This window comes from Cyanistes caeruleus, chromosome 1 (assembly GCF_971803275.1).
Source record: "Cyanistes caeruleus chromosome 1, bCyaCae1.hap1.1, whole genome shotgun sequence".
NCBI lineage: Eukaryota > Metazoa > Chordata > Aves > Passeriformes > Paridae > Cyanistes > Cyanistes caeruleus.
Window position 1 is genome coordinate 133391086 of NC_141701.1, and position 16605 is coordinate 133407690.

The 16605-nt window shown below is 36.2% G+C and overlaps 1 protein-coding gene across 2 annotated transcripts in view; it reads left to right on the forward strand.

The window, feature by feature from the left end:
• Positions 1-16605, forward strand: part of MALRD1 (MAM and LDL receptor class A domain containing 1) — a 246864-nt gene that overhangs the window by 105255 nt on the left and 125004 nt on the right. For both annotated transcript variants that reach the window (XM_086859185.1, XM_023920197.2), the window contains exons 26-27: positions 205-496; positions 16279-16524. In XM_086859185.1, the coding sequence (XP_086715311.1) occupies positions 205-496; positions 16279-16524 (538 nt within the window). The remainder of the gene's footprint in view (positions 1-204; positions 497-16278; positions 16525-16605) is intronic.

The following is a 16605-nucleotide window of genomic DNA, read 5'->3' on the forward strand; positions in this document are numbered from 1 at the left end:
GCTGGTTTTGAAGTTTGGCTTATGGAATACGTAGAGAATTGCCACTAGTAAGTTGCATTGTCGCCTTTTGATGAAATTATTTTTCAATCAGTAAAATTAATGACTACACTGAATGCTATTAGTTTAAGAATTAGAGTATATACAATAGCAGAATTTGACTGAAGTCACCTATTGCATGATTTATGCTCTCATTTTTGCTTACAGATAATTTTCTATTATCATATGTATGGAGCTCACATTGGATCTCTGATTATCTACCAGAGAACTACATTGAAACATGAAAAAATTCTCCTCAATCTTACTGGAAACCAGGGAAATTTCTGGCAGCGCAAGGCACTGACCCTGTCTGGAGACGAAGATTTTCAAGTTGTCTTTGAAGGAATAGCTGGAAAAGGTGCCAAAGATGGCATAGCACTTGATGACCTCACGTTTTCCAGGGACTGCTTACCATCCCAGGAGTTTTTACCAGCAGAACCCACAGGGCTACCTCCAACAGGTATGTTCCTGCTATGGACAGTCAATGTAAGCTTAGAAAGATGGAATAGCAGCATTATTTTCATTTCTTTGTTTCTCTTTCAAAAGAGAAATAGTATGGGTACTATACATGTATACATAGTATACATGCTAAAGACATGTAGAAATTCTAACACTTTTAGGCAGCCCATGAAATTCTAATAAAATCATTTTATGAAATAGTTGTTTGGGTACTGAGTCAGCCGTTGTGAATCTACAAAGCTTCTTGTCCAGCCATGTACGCTTAGCCAATACCCTACTTAATTTAGTAGGATTTATTTATCAAAAGTTGTAAAATAGAATTCTGTAGAATAAAGAACTGAGAGGGACAGAGCTAATATGGATAGTTTGCAATAAGCCAGCAGGCTTAAATGTTTTTTGGCTGGTAGGAATTGCAACTAATACTGCTTAGGCACCATATCCATCTTCTGCCTGTGTGGTATGGTGCCAGCACCAGTGCAATTATTTGCACCATCCTCACTTACTGCACTAGGGAAATAAGACTCAGTAAACATTTACCAGCAATTACAGTTTGGATGGGGATGGATCCCAACAACCCCAAGGTAAGAGCTACTCATGAAAGCACTGATGCTGTATGTTAGCAGTATTTGCTTGGACACAAATGATGGAGGAGAGACTCTTTTTGACAGAACAGGAAAATCTTTTTCCTCCTTCCACATTTATCACAGAGCTGCTGAAATGTAACACCCTGAAGTGGAATTTAGGAGATGCATTTTGTTCCTGGGCCTACTACAAATTTCCTGCATGGCTGCAGAAAGTCATTTTATCTCACTTCTCTGTCTTTCTGATCAATAAAACAAAGTTAATATTTCCCAGTGTCAAGGACTGCCACGAGAATGGATCATTAATTTATGTGAGCAACTTTGCTTTGTTACTGCTGCTAATGAGTAGCCTTCTCCTTTAGGAAGTCATTAAGCACTGCTCAGGCATTGGGAAGTAACACTGACGAGACTGCATCAAACCCAAGAAATTGGCCTGAACTTTGAGCACAAGATAAGCAGGAAAGATATGGGCAAAATTTTCCAGACATCTCTCTGATAAGGTGCCAGTTCTAATACTATTGGCTTCCTACTTCTGCCAAGCCAGTCATGGAAATTTATTGCAAATGAGATTTGTGTTTTAAAGTTCAGCTTTATATGAACGTTACCCCAGGAGGAACACTAGCCAAGCTTTCTGATTCTTTATTTTTGTTGTATTCAGACTCTATTCTCTTAATGGGAGTTGCATGTCCCTGTGGCAATGTTAGGAGCTTTAAAAGCTTTGGTTTTGATAGTAAAGGATGTTCCAAAACACTTTTATGCTTTATAATAAAAAAGACACTAAAATCTCAGGAAAGAGCCACCAGAGACTGATTTCTTGGTGTAGCTCATCTAAGATGTACTTTGTGAACTTCAGAGGTTCACAACACTTTAAGGCAATGGTTGAAATTCATCCTTACAACAAACCATATTTTTTATATTGACAAATTTTATTTGTCCAGGATAAGAGTTTACATGACCCACTGAGGGGTTCAACTTACAGCTACTACTTAGTGGTATCTGTTGGCATCACTGCCCGTAAGCAGGTCTGCTTCTGCCTACAGAAATGTTCTGAACTGTGGCAAAATGCAGGCTGGATCTTGTGAAAAGTGCTCTGTAATGCAATTTCTTAAAATAGAACCAGCTAGAACGGCCATGATGATCAGCTGCAAAAGTCTGCAGCCCTAGACTTGTCTGCTTATATGTAGAAACAAAGAACAAAGGTGTGTTTAACCAAAAGTAAAACAATTACGTCCACTGATCAATTTTTTAAAAGTTTCTGAGGATGAAGATCTGTTACCTAATTGTCTCCAGCTAGGGAATATATCTGCTAAGAAAGTAAAAACGTTTCCTCTTTAAGGGAGAAATTTGTAGTTTTTGAGGCCTACTCTAATACAATTCCTCATCAAATTTTATTTTTTAGATAATATTTGTAGTGGACATATCAAAGGAGATTCTTCTGAGCCTTATTGATTCATATCACTGAGTAAGAGAAGTGCACTAAGGAGTCTTTGCTTGTTATTTCTGCACATAGAGTCATATGGCAATGAATGTAGTGCAAAGACAAAATAGAACAGAATCATTAAATGTTCCCATCTGTGACAGAGACTCACCGTTCAGAAGAATTTTTCCCCGACTATGTAAACACCTTGAAATTCTGCACATCAACAAAAATATATTCTAAGGTGGCTGTTTCTTTCAGCCAAACATGCACTAATGTTTAAAGGCTGGAAGTGAGCACTGGACAGCTAGAAAAAATTATTTTAAAAGTCAGCATTGTAATTTTCTGTAAACTACAGGACAATGTAGATTGTTCTCAATATGCTGCTTAGCAACAACAATGCTGAACTGCAAAGCCACTGACAGCCATTTAAATTGCTGGGTCTGAGGAACAATAAACATCATTTTAGGCTGGCCCTTATCAAATTTTCATTGTATGAACATCAGTTTTTGCTCATGGGCCACAATGGTACTGTGTGGAGGAAAATGCAAAGACAATTTTGTTCTACCAATGCTATTTGTGCCTGTTGCTGTGTCTCTGCAGTGTGGTAAGATTTTTGAGTTCAATTCTGCCTTGTGTGAAAGGCTGCCTGTACCCACATCAACCCAGGAAGAGACCCTGGCCACACTGAACCTTGTGGAAGTTGCAGTTGAGTCTGCATTTGGTGTGTGTGGCAAGGTTCTGGTGGTGTGGCTTCTGTGAGAAGGTGATGGAAGTTTCCCTCGTGTCCAACAGAACCAATTCCAGCTGGCTCCAGGACGGACCCACTGCAGGCCAGGGCTGAGCCCACCAGTGATGGTGGCAGCATCCCTGTGATAACAGATTTAAGAAAGGGAAAAATTGTTGCACAAAAGCAATTTCAGCCAGAGAGAGGGTGAGAATATGCAAGAGAAGGGTACTTTGCTGGTACCAGGGAACAAAAAGGAGGAGGTGCTCCAGGTGCTGGAGCAGAGGTTCCCCTGCAGCCTGTGGTGAGTTGGGCTGTCTCGTTGCAGCCCATGGAGGTGAACGATGGAATTGATCATTAATTAACCCGTAAGTTATCCATGAATCATATTTTATACTTACAGATATTAACAAAAGAGACATCATGGATTTGACAACAATTTCCATGATCTCTAAACTTGCTTTTCCTATCTTCTTTCTATCCCTTCCCTCCTGCAGTGTTGTCACTATAAAAATTGCAGATCCCTCTATCAGAGTTTCTGCTCATGTCTCCCACCATTTATCTGGGAATACAACAGCTGCCAAGGGCTGCCTGATCAGATTAGCTGGCTACAATAAAGAAAAGTTATTCCCAGAGACTAGAGAACTGGTATCTGCTGACTTCAGGTTTGTAGAGAAGACAGTTATTTCCAGCAAATTAAAAGCAAATCACAAAAGTGTGGAACATGTCTTTGAGAACTTTGAGAACATAGGAATATTAACAGAGAATCACACCAAGGTCCATTTCACTTGATATCCTCTCTACTGTCAGTGAGATGCTGAATATATATGATACTTCCTTTTAATGTTACTAATATTTCCTTTTTAGGACACCTTATGAACGAAATGTGGTTTTGGATATGTAGTAAACCATAATGTAATTGCCTTCTGTATAAAGCCTGGTTTCCCTAGAAGCACATTCAGTATAGTCTCCTCATTTTTTGCAGCAAGTTGTACTGTTCTGCCACTTGCTGAGAAAGTGACTTTGTTTTTACCCTTTTTTTTACTGAAAATAGTGAACAGTCAAACACACCTACTCCATATTGTTCTCTATGCAATCATCCTTAAGCATTATTACACACAGAAGGAGTTTCAAATTATTTCTTATACAGAAACTATTCCTTACATTTTCTGTCCTCTGACTTTTATAAAAATCCACTATACTCTTTCGGGATTGTAAAATCAGGTCTGCATGGAGCATTTAGGAATGATACTGAAGCAAAATTATTCTTTTTCTCTTTTCTTTCCTGTTAAATCCTAAAACCTTGATTGTTTTGCTCTTTTTGAGCATTGGGCTTTTGTGTTCTTGGAACTGCTTCAGAGTGGTAGTGAGAGGATTCCAGAACCTATGAAAGATGGACTGTGTTATTTTGTGTAACTCAATAACATCCCCTTTCATTGCCAGTCACTCAGGGTGCAATTGATTTGCTAAATAGTGACTGTATATCTCCAGTGTAGTTGTATAAAATATTGACACACCTGTGGGGGCTGGATGTTACAGGGATTATAAGGAAGTGAATGTCCTGCAATGGCAGCTGATATCAGAAAGGTTTTTTAAGTTCATAACTAGCACTGGGTACAGTCCCATTAAGCAAGTTCATTTTAACAAAAACTTTTCCTTTTATTCATAGTTATTCCTAGCTTATATCACCCTGAATACCTTCATATCTCTGGCAAAGTTTCTTAATTTGTAACTCATGCACTTCCCTTTTCTTTTAAAAGCAAACATTAAAGAACGCAGTCCTGCTGTTTTTCTATTCTTTGGGGATAATTTTGTTTTGGTTCATTTGGATTTTTTTGTTCTGTACTGATTTTTAAATCATTTTAGTACAAATTTCTACTTCACAAAATTTTTTTTAAATTTTTGGAATTTGGTCAGCAACATAATTAAAATAAATATGTGCAAAGTAATAGAATAATCAGGAAATCAGATTTGCCAAAAATATTTTCATTTTAAATATTGCTCAGAACTCTAGAGTGTGCTCTAAAAGCCAAAGGACCTTGCTTATAGCCCTCTTTTGCAGTTATAATTAGATCTATAAAAGTTTACAGACACATAAATAGAAATAATTTTGGCAGATTTTGTAACTAATATATAATTACAAGAATAATAAATTTTTATGCTTCAGTGCATAATGTGATCTACTGAAAAGAGGAAAAAAACCTCTTATGCAGAACTAAACAAATAACAAAGCATTTATGTCTTCTTTTGAAGCAGCCAGCATTGACCATTGACTGAGGGAACAGGATGTGAAATGAATAAAGTATTATTTCTAAAGCATTTTAAAACCAGCTCTGGGAAAAGAAAGAAATAAAAATAAACCCGAAACCAAAAAAATAAAAAAATTTCCCCAAAACAACAACAAAAGCTTAACAAAAAATAATCAACCAACTAGACAAAGACCCCAAACAAAAAAAAAAATGTAAAGAGGGCTCGTCATTTCTTTTGGGAGATTAAATCTGTCCACGTAATTGCCTTAATTACATACAGCAGATTGTGAATATTTTTTTCTTCATTGATGCCTGAACTGCAACATATTCTCAGATGTATCTAAAATGAAGTTCCATGTAAGGAACAACTTTTATTTTCACCTATGCAATAATACAAGAGGTTTATCGTAATGGTATTTTAAAATCAAGAAATCTACCTGTTTTATTTTTTTCTCTCTCTTTCTGGTACATTATACAATTATTTCCATATTATTCAGAAAAATGGTAGAAATATACTTTAGAATATGTAGATTGGTTTAGGAACTTTATATAAAGCTACTACTTTTAAATATGAAGTAGTCATGAATACAGGTGACTTAAATTCAAATTCTACATGTACTGTCCATTTGTTATGACGAAAATTATCCTTTTATTGACTGTGAAGGAGAAAAATATATAGCCCAGATTTTTGTAGTGTATCTTCTAATTCTGTTGAGCTTTCTCCAATTAAATTCCAAATCTGTGTAACTGTAATCATTGTACTTTATCAATTTAACTGGAAATATTGCCCTTTCACCATCTTTTTAATTTCACAGCTTCTTCTGATTCTTTTTGCTTGTTTGTGGCTTGGGATCTGATCTATCTCCTTTTATTTCGAGCTCTAATCTTACCAGATTGTATAAAGGTTGGAAAGCAACGTGCCCATTTACTAAATAAAAAAGAAAATCATATAGATTTTTTATTGGTCTAATTTTCAAAATAATGACAAAAATTTAGAATGAGTTGTAATTTTAAGGGAGCTAAAATTATTTTTTTCCACCATTCTGTGGGGACTAAGGATACATTTCAGTCCCTACCAATTACAATATTTGAACATACAGTAAAGTACAGATAATTTGCAGAAATTTCCCATACTTCATTATAATTTTATGTCAAAGAAGTTATTCTCATATCTAACAGAGAAATTAAAGCCCACAAATTCTTTGAATCAGCAGTCAGATGAGAACAGAGCCTAAACTGGGCCCATAACTGATTACAACTTTAGAAACTGGCCTACAGAATGTGATTAATGTCATCTCAGAACATGATTAATGTCATCTAAGGTCCTTGGAAGTAGGGCATTGTCAGCCCTTGTTTTTCTGTTTCACAAAACTGTTTAACATCTTCAAAACTTTCTACAACTTTTGGGTCTCCGTGGTCTTGTTTCTGGGAAAGGTGTCCCAGGCATCCAAATAAGTATAAGATCAGGAGAAAGGAACTTTTGGTGCTGGCAGTTTGATGTGAGTCTCTGAGCAGCAGGTGAGGGCAGGTATTTATATTTAAATTCACAATATGAGCTGGTAATTCATTTTGGCAGTGAGTAGCTGGGGTTTGGGAATAGCTTTTCTAACTAAACTGCTCCAAAAATTGTAAGAGGAAATTCTGGTACCAGATTTATGATGGAGAACCCTCTTAAAGAGCTCTGCTCTTTCATTTTCTCTCTAATGGGAGAACCAAGTAAAAAGACTTTTACCAAACCTGAGCATTCTCAGGACCACCAGTGCTACTGTCATTATTAGCTCTTCTTATTAGACATTTCTCTGTGTTACATATTCCACATTCAGAGCTGGCCTTTCCTTGGGTGATCTGAGAACATGAAAGCTGTAAATCTGCTCTGCATTCCAAGAACTAGACAGAAAGTTGGTCTTAATTGTCTGTAATGACTTCTCTTTTTCTCACACATCTTAGAGAAATACTGTCACAGTACAGAGCATTCTTAGAAATATCAGATGTTTCTACTATTAAGTCTTGCAACAGCAAAAGTAATCTGAAAAAAAATTTTTTTTTCAATTATTTCACAGAATCTAGTCTTATTTTACATTTAGTGCATTACATCTTTGCTGAGCATTTGAATTTTCTAGACATTCTGGAAAAAAATTCCTTTATGTGGTTAAGACTGAAGACAAGTCTGGTTCTTTATTCTCCTCCTCTAAGTGTAGGAAACAAAATTTAACTCACATATATTTTTTAAGCACATGCTTCTCAGTAGTCACTTTGGACTGCATTTTACATTCCTAGTTAGGAATTTACATTTTCAATAGGGTGTACCATAAATAAAGAAAAACATTGTTTTCAACAGGATATTTGTAAAGTTTATTTGAAAGTTCAGTTTATGCTTTGTGCTTTACATCAAGAAATATTTCAGGCAACACAGTTCACAGCTTCACTTTCATTCTCTGAACTTCTGTTCTCAAATATTTCAACAGAATATGACTTCCAAGTAAAATGTTATTTTAGCTTTCACAAGGTACTGAACTATCCCAAGATGTGCCTGGATGCTGTTTAGTGTTAGGATAAACAAAGATAGTACATGAATAAGTATTATAAAGACTGTTAACTGCCAAATTTATTGAGCATTCTTGCCCATGGAAGGACCACATTTATTTGTTGCTTGAAAGTCAGATCAGTCCCTTGGTCCATCATCCATGTTGAAGAGATAATGAATGTGTTAAACACCTCAGCCTTGTCTCTGTCAATTTGGGAGGAGATCATCCTCATCCTGTAGTCAGTTGATTGCCATTAATATATTTGAAAAAACTCCTTTTATTGTCCTCCCACAGTTCACCCAGCTGAGCTTTTGCTGCACACTTTTTTTTCCCAACAGTGGCCAGCAGCATCTCTGTATTTTTCCCATGACACCTGCCCTTGCAGCCACTGGTTTTACACTTTTTTTTTTCCCTATTTCCAAGAGAAGATTCCTGTTCAGCCAGGATGGTCTTCTGCCTCACCTGCTTGACTTCTGACATTTGAGAATTGCCTACTCCTGTGCCTTTATTAGCAGATGATGTTTAAAAAAGTGACCAGCACTGATGGATGGATCCCAGCACCTGCAAAAGCATTTCCCCAGGCAACTTTAATTTCTTGAGCAGTCTGAGGGCTGCTCTCCTCAGGTCCAGAGTTGAGGTTTTGGCAGTTCTCCTGTCAACAACATCCACTTTGCTCTTGAGATCCACGCTGATGAAAAGCTGTAGATTAAGGAATTTGTCAAAGCTTCAAAAGAAGATTGTGTAAGAAATTACTTGGCTTCTATTTGACTTAGAGCTGAAGGTTTGGACTAGGTAAATATGAGGGGTTTAGGTAGTATGGTTTTCTTGGATTTCAGGGCTGTTGGTGCTTTTCTCTGTATTTCCCTTACCTTCCTTTCCAAGCTGAATGGCAGAGCTTGTGTGGTAAGAGCTGTGGAAATCCTGTGAAGCAGCACCAGGAAATTTCATCAGGGTTCTTTTCCTAACCCTGTTTTTCCAACCATGAAGTGTTCTGCTCTTTCCATTTTCAGTCACTTGCTAAGCAGATGTGCTACTACTTGTTTACCTCAAAGTGTTCTGGTAAACATGACCACATGCTGAATGGCAATGCCGTTAATAAAGTTATTAATGCTTTCTGGAATAAGTGAGTGTACTGGATTGGATTAACATTAAATGAGAACAATAATTTTTTTTTGTCTTAATTGTTCATCCTAGCTGGAAAAAAAAGATAAGGAGCAGAATTCCTTAGTCACAGTAGGAGACAGTGTAACAATATTACAGAGTAACAGTGCCAAGTGTAACTCTTGTTGCTTTCAGAACCTCACCTCAAAGCTCTTTTGCTGACTTTATGGGTATAATTTTAGTATTTTTCTTCTAGTGTCTGAATAAAAAAAACCCATGCAACTCAGAGGAAGGGAAATACATATTTGTACATATTTGTACATATTTGAATATTCAAATATTTTCAAATATTTAAACATATTTGAAGCTACATTTCTATAAGATACTGTGTGATTAAGGAGTTTGTTGGTGTCTTTCTCCTCCATCAAACATAAGGCATTTTTCCTTTTCCTGTTGACCTCTTCAGTGGAGGCTTACATGTGTGTGGAAGGCTGTTCAAGACAGCAATGAAATATTTTAATCATCATGTCCTCTTCAAATGAAGGTGGTAAATAAACTAATCCTGAAATGTACTCCTTCTGAGTAATGACAGATGAGGGTTCATCAGGGTCATGACATTCAATTCAATCAGTTTTGGGTAGTTTTAGTTTCTCCCACACCTGACCCTTACTATTTCTGAAGAGTTTAAATATAGCTGTGTTTAAACGTTGTCATTTTCTATAGAAATTCTGAGCAAATAATGTTTTTTGCAGCTCTTTCTTGCTTTAATCTCATCTGTACACAAGTGAGAATTCTCCAGAACCATTTCCTTTGTAGTTTAAATTTGTATTGTTGAATATTAATACTGATTTAAGGGAAGAGGTTGACATTCATAAACACTAGAGATCCTCAGCTGATAATAGATGTATTTTTTGTTATCTTCCCCTTTGAATATTGAACAGTCTTATGTCAAATTAAAGATGTGACTGGACCACCTCATAGTGTCTAACATGGTGAAGAAAATGCCATTTCCTGGAAAACATCTGAGGTCTCATGGACATATAATAGAAAGACTTTTTACTGCTTATACTGTGTGTTCCTACCTGCCCTTATTTGCCAGAGAAAGATTTCTCAACATACTTTTGTTCATACTTTCTGCTCTGGAATGAGTGTTTCTCATGTTCTGGGACTTCATGTCCACTGTCCCCTCTCACCAAGGTTAAATCTGGCCAGGACAGTGTTCTGACCTCTGGTCTCAGAATCAGGACTGTGACTCTAAATCACAACTGTTTGGTCAGGCTTTGAGTAGGATTTGGGGGAAGTGCTTTCCGCCTGTCACATTTAGTGAGCACAGTCCAGCAGTTCTGGCAAGTTTGAAGATAAATCACAAAGGTGATTTATCACTGCACTGCAGCTTCACCTTCCACTATATGCTTTGGGGAACATCTTGGGGTACGTGGAGAATATGAAACAAACACATATTCCAGTGCAGCCTGTGATGATCTCTCCTCCTTCAGATTCAGTTATAACATTATAAAATTATTTTAGTTCACTGTTAACCAACTTTTCATTGATCTCCTTGTAGAAATTCCTTTCTGAAATACCTCAGCTACTGAGAGATTGTGAAACCTGTTTCTCATGCTCAAACTGTTCTAATTTATGGGTGTCTGCTTTACCTCATGCTTATACTTTAGATTCAATCTCCAGACTTTTCTCCCATCAGAAATGCAGCCAGTGAAACCACTGACCAGAGCCTGGTCTTGACACCAGGAAATACAGATGCCAGTCTTCCACCCCCCAAACGATCAGATAGCAGTTGCACCATTAAACCACAGGTCATAACTAAACCATTTTGGGCTCTAAGATAGGGATGTCACCAGTTATGCACCAGTCCAGGCTCCCATAAAAGCACTGTTACACTCATCTGCTTCAGGCAAGATGTCAGCCTACAATTATATAGCATTTCATGTGAGCTTCAAGCTGTACTTCTAAAGGACATGCAGCAACTTTTTGACATATTTTTAGGATTGTGGATCTGATACCAAAGAAATGTTTCTTTTTCTGTGTCTTTATTAAGCAATTCAGGCAGTATATTTGGGCTTCAGTTATTTGAGCCAGAACATGGCAACCCAAAATTTTGTTCAATATAATTTTATTTTGAATTTTTGCTAAGAGTAAACTCAGGAGTATGAGTGAAACTTTTCGCTTTAGTTACTATTTAGTCTTTCCCACTCTAGTAGATGCATATGATGAATGTTATTATTCCTGGAAAAACTTTGCTTAAAAACTAGATGTAAATTCCTTTTCTCTTAGTATTTCTTGGTTCACCCTCAGGAAGATAGGCTATAAATTTCAACATGGCTTTGGAAAGGGAAGACTGTATAAAAGGAGTGATGTATCACTGCTCCCGTTAAGTGTGTGTCCTGTTACAAGAGTTTTCCTTGCTTGTTCTTTTCTTTATTTTGAAGACATAGACCACCTGATTAGCACTGGAATAACAATATTAACATGTAGTTTATATCTTGTTTCTGGCAAGGGAAAAAACAGTCAATGATATTGCAGTGGAAGGAGTTCATCTTTCAATGAATTCAGGCCTAGGTATCTTCTTATTCACTATGGGGATTTACCACCTGAAGAGATTAACTAAAACCTTCCTTTAAAGTTGCCCTACTAGCATGTTTTATAGAATAAATAGGTGTAGAATTACTCAAGCAACATGGAAAATATACACTATTTCTATTACTGAAGGTATTAGTATGCCAGCACTGTAAGAGTGGGGGAGTTAAAAAGACCTTGTGCTGCTTTCTCTAATCAAAACCTGTTTTTTTATTTCTTTTGCGTGAATGCACATTCACATGCATCTAAGCAATTGAAACAGAATATTTTGCTCTTTATAATATTGTTTTTAGCATTGCCATGCTTATATGCAGTAATGTAAGTATGAAGAAGCACCAAGTAGCTCCTCTTGCCTTCAGGTCAGAATTTCTGGTAGCCTTAAATGATGCAAAGCACCATGTTAGGGCCCATTGAATGTGTCACAGGTTGGGTATGTCTTAAAGAGTATTGAGTGCCTGATAAATATCAACACTTTTCTAATAACAAAGTACCAACAAACAAAACAAAGAAGATTCTTCTGTTCTCTGTCATGGGCAGAGACAATAATATTGAACAATTGCCTATCTTGCTGTTTTTGTTTTTGGTTATTTTTGGTTCTGAGGTTTGAATGTTACTGGATTTGATTACTGGAAAAGAATTCTCTTATGTTTGTGTGTGGGAATGGTCAAGATAAGAAATTAATTGAGGAAGTTTTGTTTGTTGGAGGAGCTTTCATCTGCTCTTTGTGGTGGCAGTAACTTAGCTTCTCAGCAGTTTCTTCTAAAAGTCCCTTTTGCAAACCAACTCAAGCTGTTGTTTTTCTAACTTTCAGTTGCTCAGAATGCAAATCAATATGTCAAAGTACTTGCAAGGCTTACAAAACCAAATGTTTGCACTCAACTGGAGAAAATAAAACCTATTTCTTAAAAAAAATGCTGATATAATATCATACCTTTTAAATCTTTTTTTTTCCCCCAACACCCCAACATCTGAAAGTCTTTAAAAATTATTTTCATTTCCAAAGCTTTGCTTTTGAAATGAGATGCATTTTTCACATTCCTGCACTGACAAGTCAGTATTACCATGCATCATTAACAGTGTTGAAAGCACTTTTCTCTGTGTCCTTGGGCTACACTGGTGAGATACTAGAGGAGAGATGTTCTTGTTAACAAATTATTTTTGTAAGGACACATAGATTTCAGTCATACAGTAATATCAACTCAGAGCAAGAAGGATAGTGGAGTAATTTTTACAGGAAAAAACGCAAAGATCTAAATTATCCAGAGAGCCCCTATCCCTGGGATGTCACAATCTAAGTCTGCTGATTAATTACTCTGGCCTCTATACCAGACTGTGCTTCTACAGGAGTCCCAGCTGTGATTTAGAAGAAGGTATGCTTCTAGCTATGTAAATATAAATAAAATATTTTGAAAATATTTTGAAGCATTTTTCATAGCTACTGATGGGTTATTCCAATAATTGTAAACTATCTCATTCATCTGATTTTGATTTGGTTTGGAAAATATCAGTGCTGATACTATTAAATATAATAAGTTTAAGAAGGTTAACAGTTTATTAAATTTAACAACTTTAAAATAATCCAAATTAGAACATAGTCCAGCCACTTCTGGAAAGGATGATAAAAATAATTTTATAAATACATTAATAGCAAAAGGGGTGGAAAGGAAAACCTCCATTCCTTATTGTATGCAGAGGAGAGTATGAGGAAAAAATGAGGAAAAATACTTGAGTACTTGAGACCTTCTTTGCTTCAGTGTTCAATAATAAGACAGGTTGTCCTCAAGAAAAAAATACTTTCTCTCTTGATGTTTCCAAGTAAATTTCATTTTTTTCAAAATCAATTTAAGAAAAGCACACTTATAAATTAAGGAGATTAATCCTTCTCCTAAAAATATATTTTAAAATATAAATGTTTTACCTGTTGATTTTGCTCAGGGTATATAAACAAGGGGATTATTAGCTGGTGCAGCTGCTTTCCTCTGTTGTATAAATCCTCCTCAATGCAAGGATTATTTATCTGAAGGATACATATAAAGATAAGATAAAAGATATTTATCTGAAAGGGGTTCTAAGAGTCCCTAAGGGTCTACTGCAGCCTAGTGTGTCTATGCAGTTACCACATAGGACAAAAAGTCTACCCACTAATAATCCTCAAGAAACACTGAGTGGAGAAAAAATTTACTGAACCTTGTAAAGAAGTTCCTCAATTAAATACCTCTCTTATACCCCACAGGAATCTGTATGAACAGTGTTTGAACAATTAAGATTCAGAAAAAGTAGGGAAGAAAGTGAACTCTAAAAACAAATTCCTTTTCATGTAGGTTTGGGGTTGTTTTCTGGGGGAGGGGAGGTTGTTTGTTTGTTTGTTTAGTGAAGTTTTTTCCTACAGTTTCAAAGCCTTAGAAATGTCATTTAAAGAGAAGCTATACTATGGAAGTACATCCAGAAACAAGTCACGTTACAGACTCACTTAGGCAGTGTAATATCACTCATTACACATGCTTGGAAAGATTCATTCATGCCAGGATTCAAGATGGATTTTTTTGTTTTTCCCCAGGAAACAAAGACTTCCACTTTTCAACTCTGCTTTTTTTTTTTTTTTTTTTTTTTTTTTTTTTTTGTAACCTGAAATTGGAAACAATGCTACAAAGAGATCTCAAAATTCAATAGTTATTGCAATTATTAATCATTGAACTGCAAGGGAAAATATTTCAAGGTATGAACTGCATCTTGAAATTTAAATTCCTAGTTTGCTGACAAAATAAATGTTTTTCTAAATTCTTACTGCAATCACTTAAAAGGAAGGTAGGGTTATAATAACTAACTAAAAATATACATCACTTAAATTAGACAGCAATTTTATAATAAATCTCTGTCACCCTTTGGCATAAAACACAAATGACTGAAATTCTGAAGAAGATTGATAGAAGCTTCTGATGGACACTGTCTGATCCATCAATACAATTGCACCATTCTTTTGACAAGACCATTTTCAGAGATCATATACTAATAAAAAATTTCACTGATGCTTTTATAAAGTTGTAGCTGCAAACTTCAAACGAGTCTTTTTCTTCTGGTCAGAGATTATCCATTTTTCTTGTCTCCAGATTTCGAGATCTTTGATGTTCTTAACTTTCAAAGTCAGTATCAGATTTTTATTCTTATGTGCTTCTTTTTGATCAGGACTTTGTCCTCCTTTTTCTGAGTAGTTTTTAAGAGCCAAATCATACAAAGTCTTTTGAAGCAGACCTGATACATATTTTTATATTCCTAAGAAATCAGGAATTAAAAATTAATATTTTACCTGGAAATTTTGCTAGATATTTCTATCATATTCCAATATGTATGTACTTGTATTTTAAATTTATTTTAATAAGAATTATGTTAGGAGTATTTTAACTTGAAAGGGAGGGGTTAGCACTTGTTTTCTTTAGCTGATATCTAGAAATAAAGTGACTTGTTTTCACTTTACCCAAAACCTACAGCAAAGGGTTCTGACAATGTTTTTTCACCTTCACCTTGGAGTATTTGTAATTTAGAGTCTGGCTGAAACAAATGTCGTGGGATGAAGGTTGCCAACATGGGGCAAATGAATACCCCATGTCCTTTCCTCTTTTACTAATAAATCAGCTTTTTGGACCTCTTAATAAAATCCAGCCTTATATGAATGTCATTTAGCTCCTTCAGGTTAATGCGGTGGTAATGGAAACAAGTGTTTAGCACCATGTGATTTTCAGTATCAATTAACTCAGATTCTCCCTGTTCTTATGCAACTTTTAGGCATGTACATATTTTAATTTTTAGACATACATATTTTAATTTTGTCTGTTGAGCTCATATATTCGTACTTCTATTTTTAAATAAAATTATGCTTGTTCATTTATTTCTGGCACAGCAGACTGTACAAAATTAAATGGGAAGGGGTCCATTTCAGAACGTTGTGTTTCAGTTCTTGATTACAGAATGTACTAAAGTGCTACGTTTTATTCAGAGTCCTGCAGAAACTGATCTGAAGTGAAAACATGCAACTTGGAAATAGATCCTGTGGTCTGAGTCCTACAATCTTTAAGCTGTACAATAGCAGAATTATCCCTCAATAATGGCAGGAAGACTGCACAAAAAGGACACCATCAACCTATTGAACTCATAAAAAAAAAATAACCCATTAAAAGGCAAACCTCTGTAGTTAAAAGAGAAAAGTTTTTTCTTCCAAATTAGAGCTCCTAAAGTAGGCTCAACTTTGCAGCTAAAATAAAATGATTTAATCCAACACCACATGAAAGGAGAATGCCAGCAATTAAGTCAGACTAGAAAGCTTTGTTAGTGATGGAATGCCTGGCTGGAGCTTGCCCTCTGAGGCTTTACAAGGGAAACAGTCATTTATTTAGGCAATCACTTGACAGAATACAAAAGAAATAAACTGATAATGGATTGGTACTTCAGGGGAACCAAAGGCTTTTAATAAAACTGCTCTGGACCACCCTCCTCCTCCTAAATATTAAGCTCTCTGAGATGTAACCTTCCAGTAACCTTGCTGGGATGCATGGCACTGTGATTCACCAGGACACCCTCATTCTTCTCTTTTCAGGCTCCTGCTCACATGGCCATAGGCAGTGCCAGAATGGCAAGTGTTACAGACCAGAACAAAGCTGTGATTTTGAAGACAACTGTGGGGATAATACAGACGAGAGTGAATGCGGAACTTCCTGCACCTTTGAGAATGGCAGATGTGGCTGGCAAAATTCCCTGGCTGACAACTTTAACTGGGTGCTAGGGGTCAGCTCTCCTCAAAGTCTTAGACCTCCCGGGGACCACACGCTTGGAAATAGAACTGGTACGTTGCTGGTTCACAAATAAGGTATAATTGTCTTCATGAAATGTCTCGTATCTTCACGGGCAGCAGGGGAGTTCTAAA